Source organism: Macaca thibetana, chromosome 5 (assembly GCF_024542745.1).
Source record: "Macaca thibetana thibetana isolate TM-01 chromosome 5, ASM2454274v1, whole genome shotgun sequence".
Taxonomy (NCBI): domain Eukaryota; kingdom Metazoa; phylum Chordata; class Mammalia; order Primates; family Cercopithecidae; genus Macaca; species Macaca thibetana.
Window position 1 is genome coordinate 35252815 of NC_065582.1, and position 17067 is coordinate 35269881.

Here is a 17067-nt window from a genome sequence, read left to right on the forward strand (position 1 = left end):
ACATTCACTCAGCAAGTGTTTACTGAACTGTTTAAGCGAAATTGTTTTCAGGTGTTAAGCCTACAAGTGTCCAAGTGCTTCTCGCCAGGATTGGAACCAGGAGACAGAAAGCAAGCAGGCGACCTCCAAAGAGATCAAGGCAGCGGAAGCGCCTTAGATAGAGCCCACGGGAGTTTGCTCTCCAGAGAGCTTAGGCTCTCTGAATAAAAAGCATTAAACTCCGGGGAATACAGCATGAACAACCAGGGCCCCAGCCAAGACATTGAAGGCTGAAGGTAAGGCAGAAAACATAATTCGAAGACTTCTTCAGAGGAGCGAGTGAAATCCTCCAGTCAGGCGCTTCCAGGTGTCTCCCCTCTACAGCCTCGAGCCTCCGCCCTAGGGGCGGTCCTGAGGAGGGAGACCCGCCTCTTGATCCCAGAGGGCCGGGGGAGACTAGCGCGCGTGCGCAGAGCTTGCATCACATCCGCCGCCTGGCCTCCCAATTCCGGAAGGTGCAGCACAGTTGTGGCGGCGGGTACTGCGTTAGTGATTAGGGTTTCTTCCCTGCCGGAGGTGGGATACGCGGTAGCATCATGGTCGAGGTAAAGTGACACAGGGACTCTCAAGAGTCGTTTGTCTCTGGACTGTTTTTCTTTGGCAGTGGGCGTGGGGGATTGAGAGTGCTTGGAGTCCGGAGAGAAAAGAGGCTACGAGGGAAGCTGTTTGGCCAAGGCCGGGTGGTCTCTTCATCGGGTTTTCGGGGAAGGGGTAGAAGCCGGATGAGAACCCGAGTCGGAGGTTCAGTCCGGGCGCTAAGCCTGAGATAATTCGTCCAGTCCTCGTTTGACTCTTGGGAGCTGGAAACTGTCCTTGGAGGCGGGGCCTCTGTTGGTGTTCGACCACTGGTACTCGCCGCCCTCGGGGCAGTGTCAGTGATTCTGTGCCCGAAAAGATTGGCGGTCTTCTCTATCTTGCGTTCAAGTCGTCTCTTATTTCAACTCTACTCCCAGAAAAACTTGCCATTCTTTACATCTTTCCCTGGCATGAACAGCCAGCCATTCTGTTAGCTGGTCTTGTCCATGTTACCCCACATGTTTATTGATTCCATTCACTTTTCTCCGTATCCACTGCAGTCCACCTTAATTGAGACCAACATCATCTTTCACCGGGCCTGGTGCATTAGCTCCCCGTTGATTTCCTTGCTTCCATTTTGTTCCATAAGTTGTTCTGTTTAAAATGTAAGTTGTTCATACCTTTCTTGTTTAAAACCCTTTACTGACTGTGTTGCTAGAAGAAAACATAGGCTGTTGTAATAGTCTAAAAGACCTTACCTAATCTGGACCTTGTCTACCCTTGCAACCACAAAGCACCATCTCATCCACCATATACAGCTGTGCCGCCCTTCTTGTATTATTTCAGTTAACTGAACATTTTTTTACATGACATTTCCATCAGCCTGGTTCGTTTTTATCTCTGTTTTGTGCAAGGCTAACTCCCTTTCTGCTTAAATATCACTTTAGTGAAGTCTTTCACAATTATACTTAGTCCTTCGTTTCCTGACCCAGTGCCTTGCTTGTTGCCCTCATAGCACTTATCAAAATGTGGAATTATTTTACTTTTTATTTGTCTGTTTCCTCTTGAGCACAGGGACCATGACTACCTTTTATCATTCTATTGTGAGATTCTAGCACGATACCTGCCAGACACACAGTAGGAGCTCAGTAAATATTTATTGAGTAAATGACTAAACTATGGCATCACTCAGTTGCTATACCTGAGGTTCTAGCCAAAGAGGAGCTTCCTCCTCTTCTCTGAACTTGACTCCTGTAGCTCGCAACAAGTAGCTATGGTGAGTGGTATAAAGCTTTTTACATATTTAAACATGTGAAGTGTATAATCAATCTGACGTTAGGTTATGATTTGTGTAATTTGTAGATAGGTGTGTAATTACTTTTTTTTTTTTTTTTTTTTAGGAGGTACAGAAACATTCTGTACACACACTTGTGTTCAGGTCATTGAAGAGGACCCATGACATGTTTGTAGCTGATAATGGAAAACCTGTGCCTTTAGATGAAGAGAGGTTGGTTTAGTTTTTTTTTCAATTGCTGAAATATTTAACATTCTAATACTGGGGGAAGAGAGCAGGAAGAGGGAGACCTTTAAAGATAAACTGGCAATACTCATGGGCTAATTCAATAATGAGTGGTGTTTTGGCATAATTTAAGCTGATTTAACTTTTTTTTTTTTTGGCCTTTTACAGTAAAAGTTCCATTAATTAATTGCATTTTACAAATACCCAGTAATTAAGAGAGTCCCTTTTAGGTATTTTATTTTATAATCAATCACTTTGTATGTGCTTTCAGCTTCCCGCTGCTCTCAGAGCCTTGCTGAGCTGAAATTGTACCTGGCCAGTACCTCTACTCCCATCTTTTCTCGTTAGTATGATGAAGATTTTTGAGTGGTGGCATATTTTTGGTTCTACATATCCAGCTCCAGTCTGGGATTGCATTATGTGCAGTGTTCCTTCTTTGTCCTTTACCCTTTTAAAATCGACTTAACTCCTCAAACAAGCATTTATATTTAATTTGTAAAGTAGACTATTTTTAAAAGTAATATAAGTGCATTTCTTTTTAAAATATTGAACCAATTAAGTACTTTTCTTAGTTCTAACTAACCTGTTTGGATACATCTAGTAAAGGTTGCTATAGAGTTTTTACTATATTTATATTTTGAAGGAAAGCGTATTGACTTTGAGGTTTCTTAAAGGGTATGTTAGTTTCTATATATCTTTCAAGCAGACCCTTGATAATTTATCATAAAATATTTTCTATTAGGTAACAAACTAAAATATTACTTAGGTTTAATGAATGCTGTGTGGTGGAATGTGAGCAAAAGAACAGATATGGTGGGGAAATGCACTTGGAAATTTTTGATTCTTTTAAATACTACTTAAAATCTTACTAGAAACTTTTCCTACATGATTGGGCAAACTTAAGCTGTCTAAGTGTTTGTTTTAAAGTATTTATGGATACGTTCTTATGTTTATAATTTCTAAATAGTCACAAACGGAAGATGGCAATCAAGCTTCGTAATGAGTATGGTCCTGTGTTGCATATGCCTACTTTGAAAGAAAATCTTAAAGAGAAGGGTCCTCAGAATGCAACGGATTCATATGTTCATAAACAGTACCCTGCCAATCAAGGTGAGTATGGTATTATCAGAAATGTCAGACGTATGTGTGAATTTTAAAAATAGAAAAATAAAATGTGTTACTTTTGCCCCTGCTGGCAGGACTTAGGTGTGGTCATACAGTATTTAATGGCTGTACCAGTATTATAATGGAAGTTTTTATCCTCGTGGGAATACTGAGACATTGGTTGATGACTTTTTTCTTATAGGAAATAAAAATGGTAGTATAATGATGGCAGAGATTCTTAGAATGTGGAGAAGGTCACAGTAGAGATTAAAGGAAAAAATTGGAGAATATTCTTAACCTGTGGGGATACCATCTATCCTGTCTGTAATTCAGAAAGATGAAATTAAATACTGAAATCTTAATAAATGAAGAGAATTCAAGCTTCCACAGGAAATTTGCTTGGAAGAAATACCAGAGTGGATTATCACTTGATAGGAGGGCTTCTTTGTATACCATTGCTATATAGCAAATGGACAAGGACATGGTTTACAGAGATCAAAAGTGACCAATTTCCCTTATTTCTGAGGCTTAACTTTAGTTGAGAAAATGTGATAGATCCAGTTGAAAATGTAATATTATTTGATACTTTAAAGAGATGATAACTTTTATATATAAGATAAATTCACTACTGTTGATTTTTTTTGTCTTTTTTCTAGGACAAGAAGTTGAATACTTTGTGGCAGGCACACATCCATACCCACCGGGACCTGGTTAGTGAGCTGTTGTATATTGAAAATGTCTTAAAAATGTCACATACATTTTCACTAATGAGCCAATAATGACATTCTTGTTGCCTGTAAAATGCAAGATAAGTTCAATAGCCAAGCATCCATGCATAGCTTTGTAGGTGATAATGAATACTCATGTGCCTTTATTCAACAAACATTCTTGAGTATGTATAATTTTTCAGGCAATGTGCTAGGAATTCAAAGACAGTAAAACTGTTGCAGGCCTAGACAAATTTATTATCTGGTGGTTTAGGCAGACATGTAAATATCACCAAGCTTATAAAAATGATGGGAATGTTAGAGGCAGTATCTTAGAAACATGTCCTCTGTCTGTATTAAGGTATTGGCCCACAGATGGAGTGGCCAGTATAACCGGGTAGAGGACAAAAGGCTTAGTATATATAGAAAGTGCAGGAAAATTGGGTGCTTCTGGTTGTAGTAAGTTACAACCACTCTTGGAAACATTCTGTTTGTATTTGAGGAACTGCTTAATACTGACTTTTGAAACTAATACCCAGATATAATGGAAATTAACTTTACTGTTCTGGGCTGCTTTAATACCTTGTAGGCTGTGATCAAATTTGAGTTATGTGTTACTAAGCAGTATTTATTGTAGAAATTAAAAACAAGATGAGCAAAACTTAATCAAAATTTGTATCACTGCCTGGAATTAATAAACGTTTGGAATGTTTTCCTTCATCATTTTATTTTAAGTGCATGTAAATGAATAATACAAAGCTACTAAAAGAAATTGATTTTTCATTTTAATAGGGGTTGCTTTGACAGCAGATACTAAGATCCAGAGAATGCCAAGTGAATCAGCTGCACAGTCCTTAGCAGTGGCATTACCTTCTCAGACCAAGTATGAAATATTATAATTACAAAGATCTTAAAAGCATATTTCACTGTTCACGTTTTTTCTTTTTAAAATTTTTTTATAACTATTGTATGACATTTTCCTTTATCAGGACTTATAACAATTTAAAATAAAGGGTTAGTTTTGCAGAATACATGACTGGAGGCATTAATTACTTTGAATATAATATTTCTTTTGCCTCAGGACTGATGTAAATCGTACTGCACCTAGTGGAAGTGAATACCGACATCCTGGGGCTTCTGACCGTCCACAGCCTACAGCGATGAATTCAGTAAGTTTTTCTGCGTCAAATAGCAGGTTTCTAACTTTTTAAACATGTTGCCTTATTTCCCTCTGATCGAAAGTCTTACCTTAAATACTAAAGAAATGAACACTTTGGAATTATTAAGATAAATAGCAGCCTGAGCTAGTCATTCATATTTCATAGCCCTAACACTCAAGTTGGTAGGAAATTAACATTTTTTGGAATGCTGTTATTTGTCTACTTGTACGTTGTGTATAATATGTATTTTGATAAAGATAATGTGATGTTGGTATTTATTGCCCACTATTAAAAATGCAAGGAGAGTTTTTCTGAAACCTGTGTTAGTATGCATTGCATATGAAAGTCTTTTTTTTTTTTATTAAATTTTAAGTTGGTACAGTTATGTTGAGTGCTATTAGTGTTGTACTATTCATGGGCTATACAACTAGTCTTATAAATGAACATTTAGAAATAAGTTTATCTGTAGGTAAATGGCAACTGGTATTAGTATGGTAGAAGTAGTTGTAGAATTATTTTCTATAGTTATTTTATTGATTTATTTTTCTGCCATGTATTTTATTATGCTGCCACTTGAAATAAGTGCTGGCTTTGCTTCTCAGCTCATTATGCAATTGTTTTGACTTCATGAAGTGAATGAATGTGTAACCCCCACGTCTCATTTCTTCCTTTATCTTCCATTCAGAGCATATCTTCTGTCCAGGCTCTCTACCCTCCTTATGAGGGTGTAATTTAAGCTTCTTGAGGGCAGGAACTTTATGGGCTTAATTATTTTTTGGATGACTAGATGACTGCTAACAATAGATGGTATATCAGGCAGTACACCTGTTAAAATAGTATTTAAATATTGTATTAGAAGATAAATAGAAGGAACTATCATATCAGTCTTTGCTACATTAAATCCATAAGGTTAAAATATGACAATGAATGGCAGTGGCATTAATACACTTAAAATGATTTTAATAATGGGAGCTTACATGGAGCATTTACTACTTTTTACATCTTTGTAGTAACCCTATGAAATAGGCACTATTCTTCCCATTTCATAGGTGAGGCACATAGAGGTTACGTAATTGTTACCTAATGTCAAACAGCTAGTAATGGGCCAAGCTGGGATTTGAACCCATACACAGTGATGTGTGTTCTTAAGTCTAATGTTCTGCCTCTCTCTGGTTTTATAATTGCTTTTTAAAATTAACATACAGAAAATTTTATTTCTTCGTTTATGGAAAAAATCTTTTGTAAGTTCCCTCTTTCCATTTCCATTTCTGAATTGATACAAAGTCTTCGGTATGATATCTTTAATAATAATAATGTCTCTTCTATGTCTAGATTGTCATGGAGACCGGCAATACCAAGAACTCTGCACTGATGGCTAAAAAAGCCCCTACAATGCCAAAACCCCAGTGGCACCCACCGTGGAAACTCTACAGGGTGAGTGACTCTGCATTTATTTTATTATGTGAATCATGATTGCTTTCTAGTTGACAAGCACTGAAGAATAGAGTAAGGAGGAAAAAGAGTGAATATGAAAAACCGGTAGAGCAATGTGAGGTGGATTGAGAAGAGTCTTAGGGAGTATCTTAAAAGATCTCTTGGGAAGGCGACTTCCTTAAGTAAAAGTTACACTTGTATTTTATATAAAATCATATAAAATGTCAAGATAAAGCTACTAAATATGGATTGCAGACTAAATAAATTTAGAAAGTGTTCAAAGTATTTAGTTTGAAGGTGAAAGGGGAAACACCATATAAAGAAATTCTTTGGGCCTACCAGTTATTCTTTCAACTACAATAAATTAAAATGAGTCAGAGTGTATCATCTAAAAGAAAATGGACCTGCGTGCTCACTTCAGCAGCCCATATGCTAACATTGGAACAGTACAGAGAAGATGAGCATGGCCCTTCTGTAAGGATAACACAGATTCGTAAAGTGTTCCATACTGTTTATTTTGCATTGCTTGCCTGTATCAAAATATCTCATGTACCCCATAAATATATTTCTACTGCGTACCCACAAAAATTAAACACAAAATTTTAAAAAAGAAAGTGTACATAGTAGAAAATGTACAACTACACGTAATTTAATATATATTTTAAAATTTTTATTTTTCAAATGATTGTACAGCAAGAGCTTTTTGTTTGACATACAGGTCTAATGAATTGTAATAGATGTATTGATTTGGGTAACCACTACCACAATTAGGATATAGACATTACGTCACCTCAAAAAACACCCCTGTGCTATTTTTTTGTAGTTATATCTTCCTTCACCTCTGACAATCACTGATCTGTTTTCTATCACTATAGTTGTCTTATTTTTTTTCAATAATTTCAGTTCTAATTTATTTTTAATTTTTATGGCTAACATAATAGATGTGCATATTTATGGGCTACATATCAAATCTGATACAAGCATACAGTGTGTAGGCCAGGTATGGTGGCTCATGCCTATAATCCCAGTACTTTGGGAGGCCTAGGCAAGTGGATCTCTTGAGTCCAGGAGTTCAGTACCAGCCTGGGCAACACCACAAAATCCCGTCTACAAAAAATACAAAAATTAGCTATGTGTGGTGGTGCACACCTGTAGTTCCAGCTACTCCAGAGGCTGAAGTGGGAGGATCACTTGGGCTCAGGAGGCGGAGGTTGCAGTGAGCCGGGATCACACTGTTGCACTCCAGCCTGGGCAACAGAGTGACACCCTATCTCAAAACAAGAAACAAAGAAAAAAAAGCATACAATGTGGAATGATCAAATCACAGTAATGGGGATATTTATCTCCACGGTAATTGGGATGTTATTTCTTTGTATTAGGAACATTTCATTTTACTCTTCTAGTTATTTTGATATATACAATAAATTATTCTTAGCTATAGTCACCCTATTGTGCTACCAAGCTAACTAGCCAAACTAGTGCTACCAAACACTAAATCTTACTCCCTTTATCTAACTGTATTTTTATACCCATTATCCACTCCCTCTTTATCCTCTGCCTCCCTACTATTCTTCCCAACCTCTATTAGCCATCATTCAACTCTCAAGATCATTTATTTTTTTAGCTCCCATATATGAGAGAGAGCATGCAGTACTTGTGTTTCTGTGCCTGGCTTATTTCACTTAACATAGTATCTTCCAGTTCCATCCTTGTTGTTGCAAATGACAGAATTTCATTCTTTTTAATGGCTGAGTAGTATTCCATTGTGTGTATGTACCACATTTTATTTATTCATTCACCTCTTGATGGACACTTAGGTTGGTTTAGCTTTGTCTTTTTGACTATGTCATATAAATGGAATCATACAAAATGTGCTTTTTGAGATTGGCTTCCTTCACACAGCTTAATACCTTTGTGAGTCACTGAAGTTGTTGCAAGTATTAATAATGTATTCCTTTTTATTACTGAGTAGTATACATTATATAGATGAGCCACAATTTGTGTATCTATTAACTTGTTGAAGATAATTTAATATTGTAAAATATAACAGTCAAATTATCTTTTAAATTTATGATTTGAAGATGGGAGGGCAATTCAAACTCAGGCTGCAGTTAAACTTAAAAACATTTTAACTTGTATGTTAGCCGCCCGTTCTACTTTGTTTTATACAGGTTATCAGTGGGCATCTTGGCTGGGTTCGATGTATTGCTGTGGAACCTGGAAATCAGTGGTTTGTTACTGGGTCTGCTGACAGAACTATAAAGGTAATAATGAAGGAAGAAAAAATAAACATGACTTTGTGTTTGTCATGTAAGTTTAATCAGTTACTATTTCCTGTGGCAGGAATTGCTATTGCAGTTCCTCTGTTATTTTAGACCTGAATAAGGAGTAAAATTTATCATTTATACGAGTAAGTGTTCTAAATAAATATCTGTTTGAAAAGTGGTATTTAAACCACTTTTTCTTTACCTGCTGAATACCTACCACTAATTCCTTTATACTTACATTTTTGTCTCCAACTGGTTACAAAATTAAGAGCGTGCTCATTCATAGAAAATGTGGAAAATATAGAGAATTATGAAAGTACATAGACCTGTGTATAATCCTACCATTGTTAGATACTTGGATAAGTTTCATTTTAGTATTTATTTCTGTAAGTATAAATGCCTTTACTTCTAAGCTCTTTTCTTGTGTGTGTATCTTTTAAAAATCATTCTTAGTATGTAATTTTGTATCTTGCTTTTTTCCCTTGACATTTTATCAAAGGCATATTCCTGTGAAAAATTTACTATCTTTTAAAGTGCCTGCATAATATTGTATCATTTGGATAGTCTATAATCTGTTTTCCTATTGTTGGATGGTAGAGTTTTTAGTCTGATTTTCACCATTACAAGTAATGCTGTTAAGTTTTGTATATAAGACTTTTTCTGTGTTTTAAATTATTTTGTTATGGTAGAGTTCCCTAAATGTAATAAATGGGTCAAATATTTTTGAAGCTGATACCCAAAGTACAAATTACTTTCCAAATGGGTGAATGGATACTTGCAGTGTATGAGAGGATCCTTTTCAGCACATTGGTTGTACATTCCTTTACAAATATCTAATATGGTAAGCAAAAATGGATACTTAATCTTTTTTTTAAAGTTTGTATAGGCTGGGCGCAGTGGCTCACACCTGTAATCCCAACACTTTGGGAGGCTGAGGCGGGCAGATCATGAGGTCAGGAGATCGAGACCAGCCTGCCTAACGGTGAAACCCCGTCTCCACTAAAAAATGCAAAAAATTAGCTGGGCATGGTGGTGGGCCCCTGTAATCCCAGCTACTTCGGAGGCTGAGGCAGGAAAATGCCGTGAACTCAGGAGGTGGAGCTTGCAGTGAGCTGAGATCGCGCCACTGCACTCCAACCTGGGTGACAGAGCGAGACTCTGTCTCAAAAAATAAATAACTAAAAAGTTTGTATAAAATTTCTAATGAGTTTAAACTTTTTCATATCTGTATTTGCTGCTTTTAGGGTTTCTTTAAGTTGTTGCCATCCTCGGTTAATTTAATACCATACTTTTCATACTATTATTATCAAAGATTCCATTTATATAACAAGAAGGTTAACCTGTCATCTAATTGCAAATATTTTTCCAGTTTGAGCATGCCAGTTTTTTTCTTGCTTTTATTTGGAGAGGAGTCATTTTACAAAATTTTTTATTTTTACATATTCGTTATCTTTTTCCTCTTCTCTTTGAAAACTCAATTTTAATAATAAAGATTCTAAAATTTTGCTTTGCGGTAACCAGGGAAAGAAAAAAAAATATTCTTTGATTGCAGATCTGGGACTTGGCTAGTGGCAAATTAAAACTGTCATTGACTGGGCATATTAGTACTGTGCGGGGCGTGATAGTAAGCACGAGGAGCCCATACCTGTTCTCTTGTGGAGAAGACAAACAAGTAAAATGCTGGGATCTTGAATACAATAAGGTAAGGTTGGAATCAATGATTTAAAACATTATGAACCACTGTTTATCTTTCTAATTCTACAAGTGTTAACTGTCCTGCTTTGTCTTTAGGTTATAAGGCATTATCATGGACATTTAAGTGCAGTGTATGGTTTGGATTTGCACCCAACAATCGATGTGTTGGTAACCTGTAGTCGAGATTCAACTGCACGGGTAAACGGGATAGAGTTGTGTTTTTATCTGTAAATATATTGCATCTTGTAGGGTGCACGTTTGGTTTCAGAGTCTTCAATTGATTGATAGAGAATTAAAGATAGTTGTCTTGAGTCATCAATATCCTAGTCCCTAAGTTTCTTAACTTGCATTTTTTTCCACCTTAGTCTTCAATTCTATGACCTCACCATGTTAGTGTTATTAATGCCCCGTCCCTGAAATGTGATGTTCTCACGTTCCATTCTGTAACAACTATTGTCCATTAGTTCTTTCATTCAGTAGTGTTAAAAAGTAGTCCCGTCATGCCCATTCTTAGATTTTCAGTACCCTGATCTTTTAGCTTTTTAAAGTTCTTTCAAGTTGTCTCCTATTTATATTCTTCCTCCAGTTGATAAATCATTATCTTTCATTTAAGCGTTTCTTTATTATATTCAGGCACTAATTGTCTAGTAAATTTTCAGCCTCGAATTGATCCAGTTATCTTCTTGAGATAATACCTATTCTCTTTCCTAATATGTCTATTGTGTTTTTATAGATTTGGGATGTGAGAACTAAAGCCAGTGTACACACATTATCTGGACATACAAATGCAGTTGCTACAGTGAGATGTCAGGCTGCAGAACCACAAATTATTACAGGTATGATCGATACTTTTCAAGTTTACAGAATATTCATATCAGAATCCATGTTATTATACATATACTTTTAATATTCACGATGACTCTTGCTTTGCATTGTGTTTACAGTGTTTATGTGTCATATTTTAATCGTGGACATTTGAAATATATTCAAATGAAATTTCATTCCACTGTTTTTATCTCGTGGTTTTTACATATCATAGAGTATGCCATACATAGTATCCTGTAATGTCTGACTAGAATACTGTGATACAGACAATTAAGTATTATTTTATAGTGTCAAAATTATTTTTCTAGGAAATTGAAGTTAGAAGACAAAATACCTTGAGACTAGTAACCTTTAGAACTGATTTGAATCTTACTTTGCTCTAAATAAAGTTAGTAACAATGGAACTTTAATACTAGAAAATAATTCCTTTGCCTGATGTATTTTATTAACTTAAAAAAAATCATTGAAGTTTTTTCCTTTTCACTAGAGTATACAATCATATATTTGTTTTATTTGTTATTTGCATGTGTTTTAGCTGTTCAGTTGACAGTGAATCAGTTGTTGTATTGCATTTTTTTAAAGAATTAAAATCCACCTAAAAATTTGGAATTTTGAAGAAATTAACCAAGACTGATTTGCAAGTGATAAGGCTTTCATTTAGAACATATGTATTTTGGAAGAATGCTTTGTATTTTATTTAACTTTTGCATTATTTTTCCTGGTCTGTGTTTTGAGGGATATATTTGTTTCCATTACAGGAAGCCATGATACTACAATTCGATTATGGGATCTGGTGGCTGGAAAAACAAGAGTGACGTTAACAAATCACAAAAAATCAGTTAGGGCTGTGGTTTTACATCCAAGACAGTAAGTGTATTTTCCTAATTAGCTTCTTGTTTTTCTTCAGTTCTTAGTATAATGCTGAAATGCTAGTGGTGTCAGCACTGCCTTTGGCAGTCATTTAGCTGCTATCATTTCCAGGCCTGTGCCACATAGGAATGTGTGTTTCTTTCATTTTCCTTATGCACTAATTTGCTTCATGCCCTGTAAAACATGAGGAAAAGCCTTCTACTTGATAACAAATAAATATGAGACAATGTAAATAAATCATGATTAAATGCTGCATGTCAGAATAAAAGATATTAGTGGCTGGGCTTAATGTTTTGCACATAAATGATATTGGACACTGAGACATTCATTGAATAGTTTAATTCTTAAGGAGGAAGTTAATATATGTAGAAAGAGAAATAATAAGAACTGTGAACATTATAGTCAGAGTATCCAAAAAGGTGGAGCATAATATCACAACTATTGTTTGTTGTATTAGATCACTCTGACACTTTTCTGGTTATATTCATATTCTTCCTCTTCTCCCTTTCCTCCTCTCTGTCTTCTACTCTCCATACCCTTTTCCGCCTCTCTTCTTCCTTCCTTTGCTTGTCTTTCTCACTCTCATCTCTCCTCACTCCCATTCTCTCTCTTCCTCTTGCCCTCTATTCCTTTCTCCCTTTCTTCCTGTTCCTGTCTTGCTCTCCCTCCCTCCAAAAGAGTTGCATAACACATTGCCCTTCTTGTGAAATAGGGCTTCTACACATTTACTGCTCTAGCTTAGTGCAGAGCATTAAGGAAATGAAAGAATAAAACTTAAAGGAAATGAAAGAAGAAAACTTTAGGACTTAAAATATCCTGTTAAAAATGTGAAGATCTGATTTAACTTTGAACAAATGTCTTAATATTTTTACATTTTGATATGACTGTTTTGCTGAATATATAAATCATTGAGTACACAACACAAAATATAACTGAAGTAAGCTTTTTAAAACCCACCATTTTATTTAACTTGGTTTCCTTTGTCATTAATTCTTTTTAATATTATTTCAGTTACACATTTGCATCTGGTTCTCCAGATAACATAAAGCAGTGGAAATTCCCTGATGGAAGTTTCATTCAAAATCTTTCCGGTCATAATGCTATTATTAACACATTGACAGTAAATTCTGATGGAGTACTTGTATCTGGAGGTAAAATAAGATTTTTATAATAAATATGTTTATCTGTTACTTTTAATGATGAATAAACATTTGTAATGCTTCTAAGCTGTCACACTTAAGTATTATAGCAGCACTTGCCTGATTAGGGCATATTTGCATGTTACTATGTGTGTTCATGCATATTCATAATACATGTAGTATATTTCATAGTTTAGTCCTTTTGAGTTCCAATCTGATGAATCTCAGGGATTTATGCTGGGAATTGCCTAAAATTTTGTTTATTCTGGAATTGGATGTTAGATTTTGAGGTGCTTTTTAAGATCTATAAATTCTGAACCCAGCACAAATGAAAGTAGAAAAGCCAATATTAGGAGAAGATTGAGTGCCTGTGTCTTATGTATTTTTATAACCGAAGTATTGCCATGCTTGGGCTAATGATGCTTAATAAATGTTTGTCAAGCTGTACTGCTGAAGGGATACCAGGTGTAACTAGATTTTTCCCTTTAAGCTGACAATGGCACCATGCATCTTTGGGACTGGAGAACTGGCTACAATTTTCAGAGAGTTCATGCAGCTGTGCAACCTGGCTCTTTGGACAGTGAATCAGGAATATTTGCTTGTGCTTTTGATCAGTCTGAAAGTCGATTACTAACAGCTGAAGCTGATAAAACCATTAAAGTATACAGAGAGGATGACACAGCCGTAAGTTCTCTGTTTCACATTTGTTAAGTAAAGCAGCTATACCAATTGGGCACTGTGTTCTCATTTAATTTTATCAGAAGGAAAAATAATCTTTATAGTATTTAAGATATTTGTTTTCTTGAATAGTGTCTATTTATAGATTTCTATATTATTTCACTGATGCCAGTGAATTCATGGATGGTTTTAATTTTATCCCAGCTTTCTTTGTTATAGTTGCTGGGAAATGTTGCACCAAGAATAACAGCAAATAAATAGATTGCTATGCAAATTAATTTGAGAATCATAAGCTTTGGTATTAGTAGATCCAAATAGAAATGTTATTTTAGATTAAAAACTGCAAACTAAACATAATGAATCCATCCATCTGTTATTAGACTTAGATAATGCCAGAAGTTTATCAACTCTTCCTAAAATTGTCAAAGAACTACTAAGTATATAATGCCAATGAATAATGTTAGAGGAGATACCTTATTTCTGTTAGAAAGGAAGCCTGTTAGACATGAAGCAAACTAATAATACTTTATTTTAACTTGCTTTTCTACTTTTAGACAGAAGAAACTCATCCAGTCAGCTGGAAACCAGAAATTATCAAGAGAAAGAGATTTTAATGAATGTGGAATTTTCTTTTTTTTTTTTTTTTAAAAAAAAAAAAAAAAAGCTTGGCGTTGATGAGGATACCCAGTCATTTTGTGCTCTGGCTGGGAATATAAAGGAGAAATTCACTTGCTTCAATCATTGCTGCTTCATATTTTACAATAAACTGTCCCCTGTCCCCTACCCTTGTGTTTTTATTTCTAAAACAATTTGTGATACTAGGAAGATGCAGATATCAAGTAAATGCAGGTTTATTGACTGTAACTATTCTAGATGTAATATTTTGACAGTCTTATTAGAACAACCCCCTTTTTTAAAAAAATGTATGAAACCGATTATTATAATAGGACATTTGAGGGAGCAGTAGGTTTTTTTTTTTAATCCTTTAAAAATTAATATCTGTGACTAATAATTTGAGATTAAAAGATTTAAAGTCTTAACTTATATATGTTTATTCCAAAAACGGTTTTTGAGTGTATGTTCTACAAAGTTCTGCACTAGATACCGTTCAGGAAATAGACAAGTAAGATGTGTCTATCCTCTAAGACTTCCAGTTTGGTAGCTTAGTATAGAAATTCTGTAATGGAGGTGCAGGTGAAATGCTGGGGGAACAGAAGTGGGGATGAGATCATTTATTTTTCTCAGGAAGGATTGTGGAAGACTTCATAGAGTAAGTGGCATTGGAGATGACTTTGAGGTGAAGGAGGACAAAGAAGGAAAAGAGATAAGGCATGAAGCGATGAAACCAGGCAGAAGAAAGTGTGCAGTGTGTCCTGGGACAAAGAATTTTCTGCTACTGTTGAATAATGGAGAGTAAAGCTGGCTTGTTGTGAGGAAAGCTCATATAAATTTGGATTTTATTCCACAACTAGTAAGATACCAATACTGCCATTGAAACTTGGGGAAAATAACTGGAGATACCAGTGCAGCTGTTTAAAACTGTAGCAAGGGCTGCAATCTTGTAGAGATTTTAAAGAGAAGTTTTAAAGTTTCTAATGCCTCTTTTTGATAAATACAAGTTTTATAAATCTTGCCCTGGGATCCTGATTCCCCTTTAGTCAAGAAGATTTGTCAGACTTCACCTTCTATAATGAGAAAACACAGTTATAAGAACAGTCAGTTTTTATAATTTTCCAAATTAAAAAATTGCACTATGATTTTGAATAAGCATTTCCAATTATATTACCCATCTTGCATGCTATAGGTGGGAGTATAATTGGCACAACCTTTAGGAATGTAGTTTTCTGGGGTTTATTGAAACTGTTTGAACCTTTTGGCCTACTAAGTTCATTTCTAGAGAACTGCCTAATGGGAATAATCTGACAAGTGTACACAAGCAAATTCATTGCACCTTTGTTCTTTAATACTTAAAACTCAAATGTCCTGTCAATAAGGGATGGTTTAATAGATGGTTCCTTTATGCAATTTGTTTCTAAGTATTCATTAAGTGAGTGAGGAATGTCTGGATTATTAGGGCAAAATTTCCAAACTTTACTCTTAGTTAAAAAAAGTTGTGCAAGCATTTTTTGTGAACAACTTAATGCTCCAAAATATAACACCACATTACTAACAGTGGCTTTGTTAGGAAGCAGAATTATGGAAGAACTTTCACGACTGGCTTTACATATTTCTATGTTTTAATTTTCTATAAGCATGTATTTCATAAACTTAAATAAAGAAAAAAGAACGCTGCACTTGCATTCCTGAGAGATTCTGATATGCCTTCTAACAACAAAAATCAGAGGTAGATGCTGTTAAAGGCCAAGAAGAAATGACTAGTACAAGGAGATGAGAAAGCCCCTACCAATCTTTTTAGCAGAGCTTCAACTATTGTGTTCAAGTTAGGTACACATATCAAATTCTGAAAAGCATTTAAAAAAATCTGTTTCCCTGCTCCATGCTGGCCTATATTACAGTGTTTCTTGAAACTTCTGTTGCATTAAGTTCATCTACCATAATGTGTTCATGGACCCTATGAAAGGTGCAGAATTTCATGCATGTGCCCTTTTACTTACCTGACAGACCCCCCACCAGGGTTAAGCCCAAATCTCTTCCACTGCCCATTGCATATAGCTTAAGTGTAGTCAAGCTATAAAGTGTTACCAAAGAAAGGCAGCTCCACAGACTGGACTCATTCTTGGTCTGTAACCACGTATCTCAAGGGAGCCATCAACAATGACCAAATACACATCTCCATAGTTAATGCCTTTTGCCTGCTGTTGCAGAGGATGAGCAATCGGCCTCACAACAATTCCCTCTGTGCAGTTGTTGCCATACACTCTTGCCCACCCAAGGACCTTGCTCCCATGATTAAACCCTGTCCTGTACCATGAATTTCTTTCCTTGGCCCTAAATGAATGTCATCAAAAAATAGGTTTCAATACTGCCTCTTAGAAAAAAAAAATTACTAAACCTAATGTTTCCCTCTAGGAATATACCCATTTCTCTATTCTTATAGCTAAACTTGTAGAGTTTTTGATAAACTTATTTCTATTTCCTCACTTTACATTTTCT

General features: G+C 35.5%; 1 protein-coding gene and 1 non-coding gene across 2 annotated transcripts; both read left to right on the forward strand.

The window, feature by feature from the left end:
- Nucleotides 1-433: 433 nt before the first annotated feature.
- On the forward strand, nucleotides 434-16244 carry PLRG1 (pleiotropic regulator 1). The gene is made up of 15 exons (XM_050791992.1): nucleotides 434-584; nucleotides 1956-2062; nucleotides 3042-3184; nucleotides 3835-3888; nucleotides 4678-4768; nucleotides 4967-5054; nucleotides 6378-6479; nucleotides 8651-8743; nucleotides 10299-10448; nucleotides 10538-10639; nucleotides 11175-11277; nucleotides 12025-12133; nucleotides 13148-13287; nucleotides 13766-13959; nucleotides 14508-16244. The coding sequence occupies exons 1-15, from the start codon at nucleotides 576-578 to the stop codon at nucleotides 14565-14567; spliced, it is 1545 nt and encodes a 514-aa protein (XP_050647949.1). The 5' UTR covers nucleotides 434-575; the 3' UTR covers nucleotides 14568-16244.
- Nucleotides 6888-6992, forward strand: LOC126955810 (U6 spliceosomal RNA). The gene has a single exon (XR_007726103.1). It is a non-coding gene; the product is annotated as a U6 spliceosomal RNA (small nuclear RNA).
- Nucleotides 16245-17067: the final 823 nt, after the last annotated feature.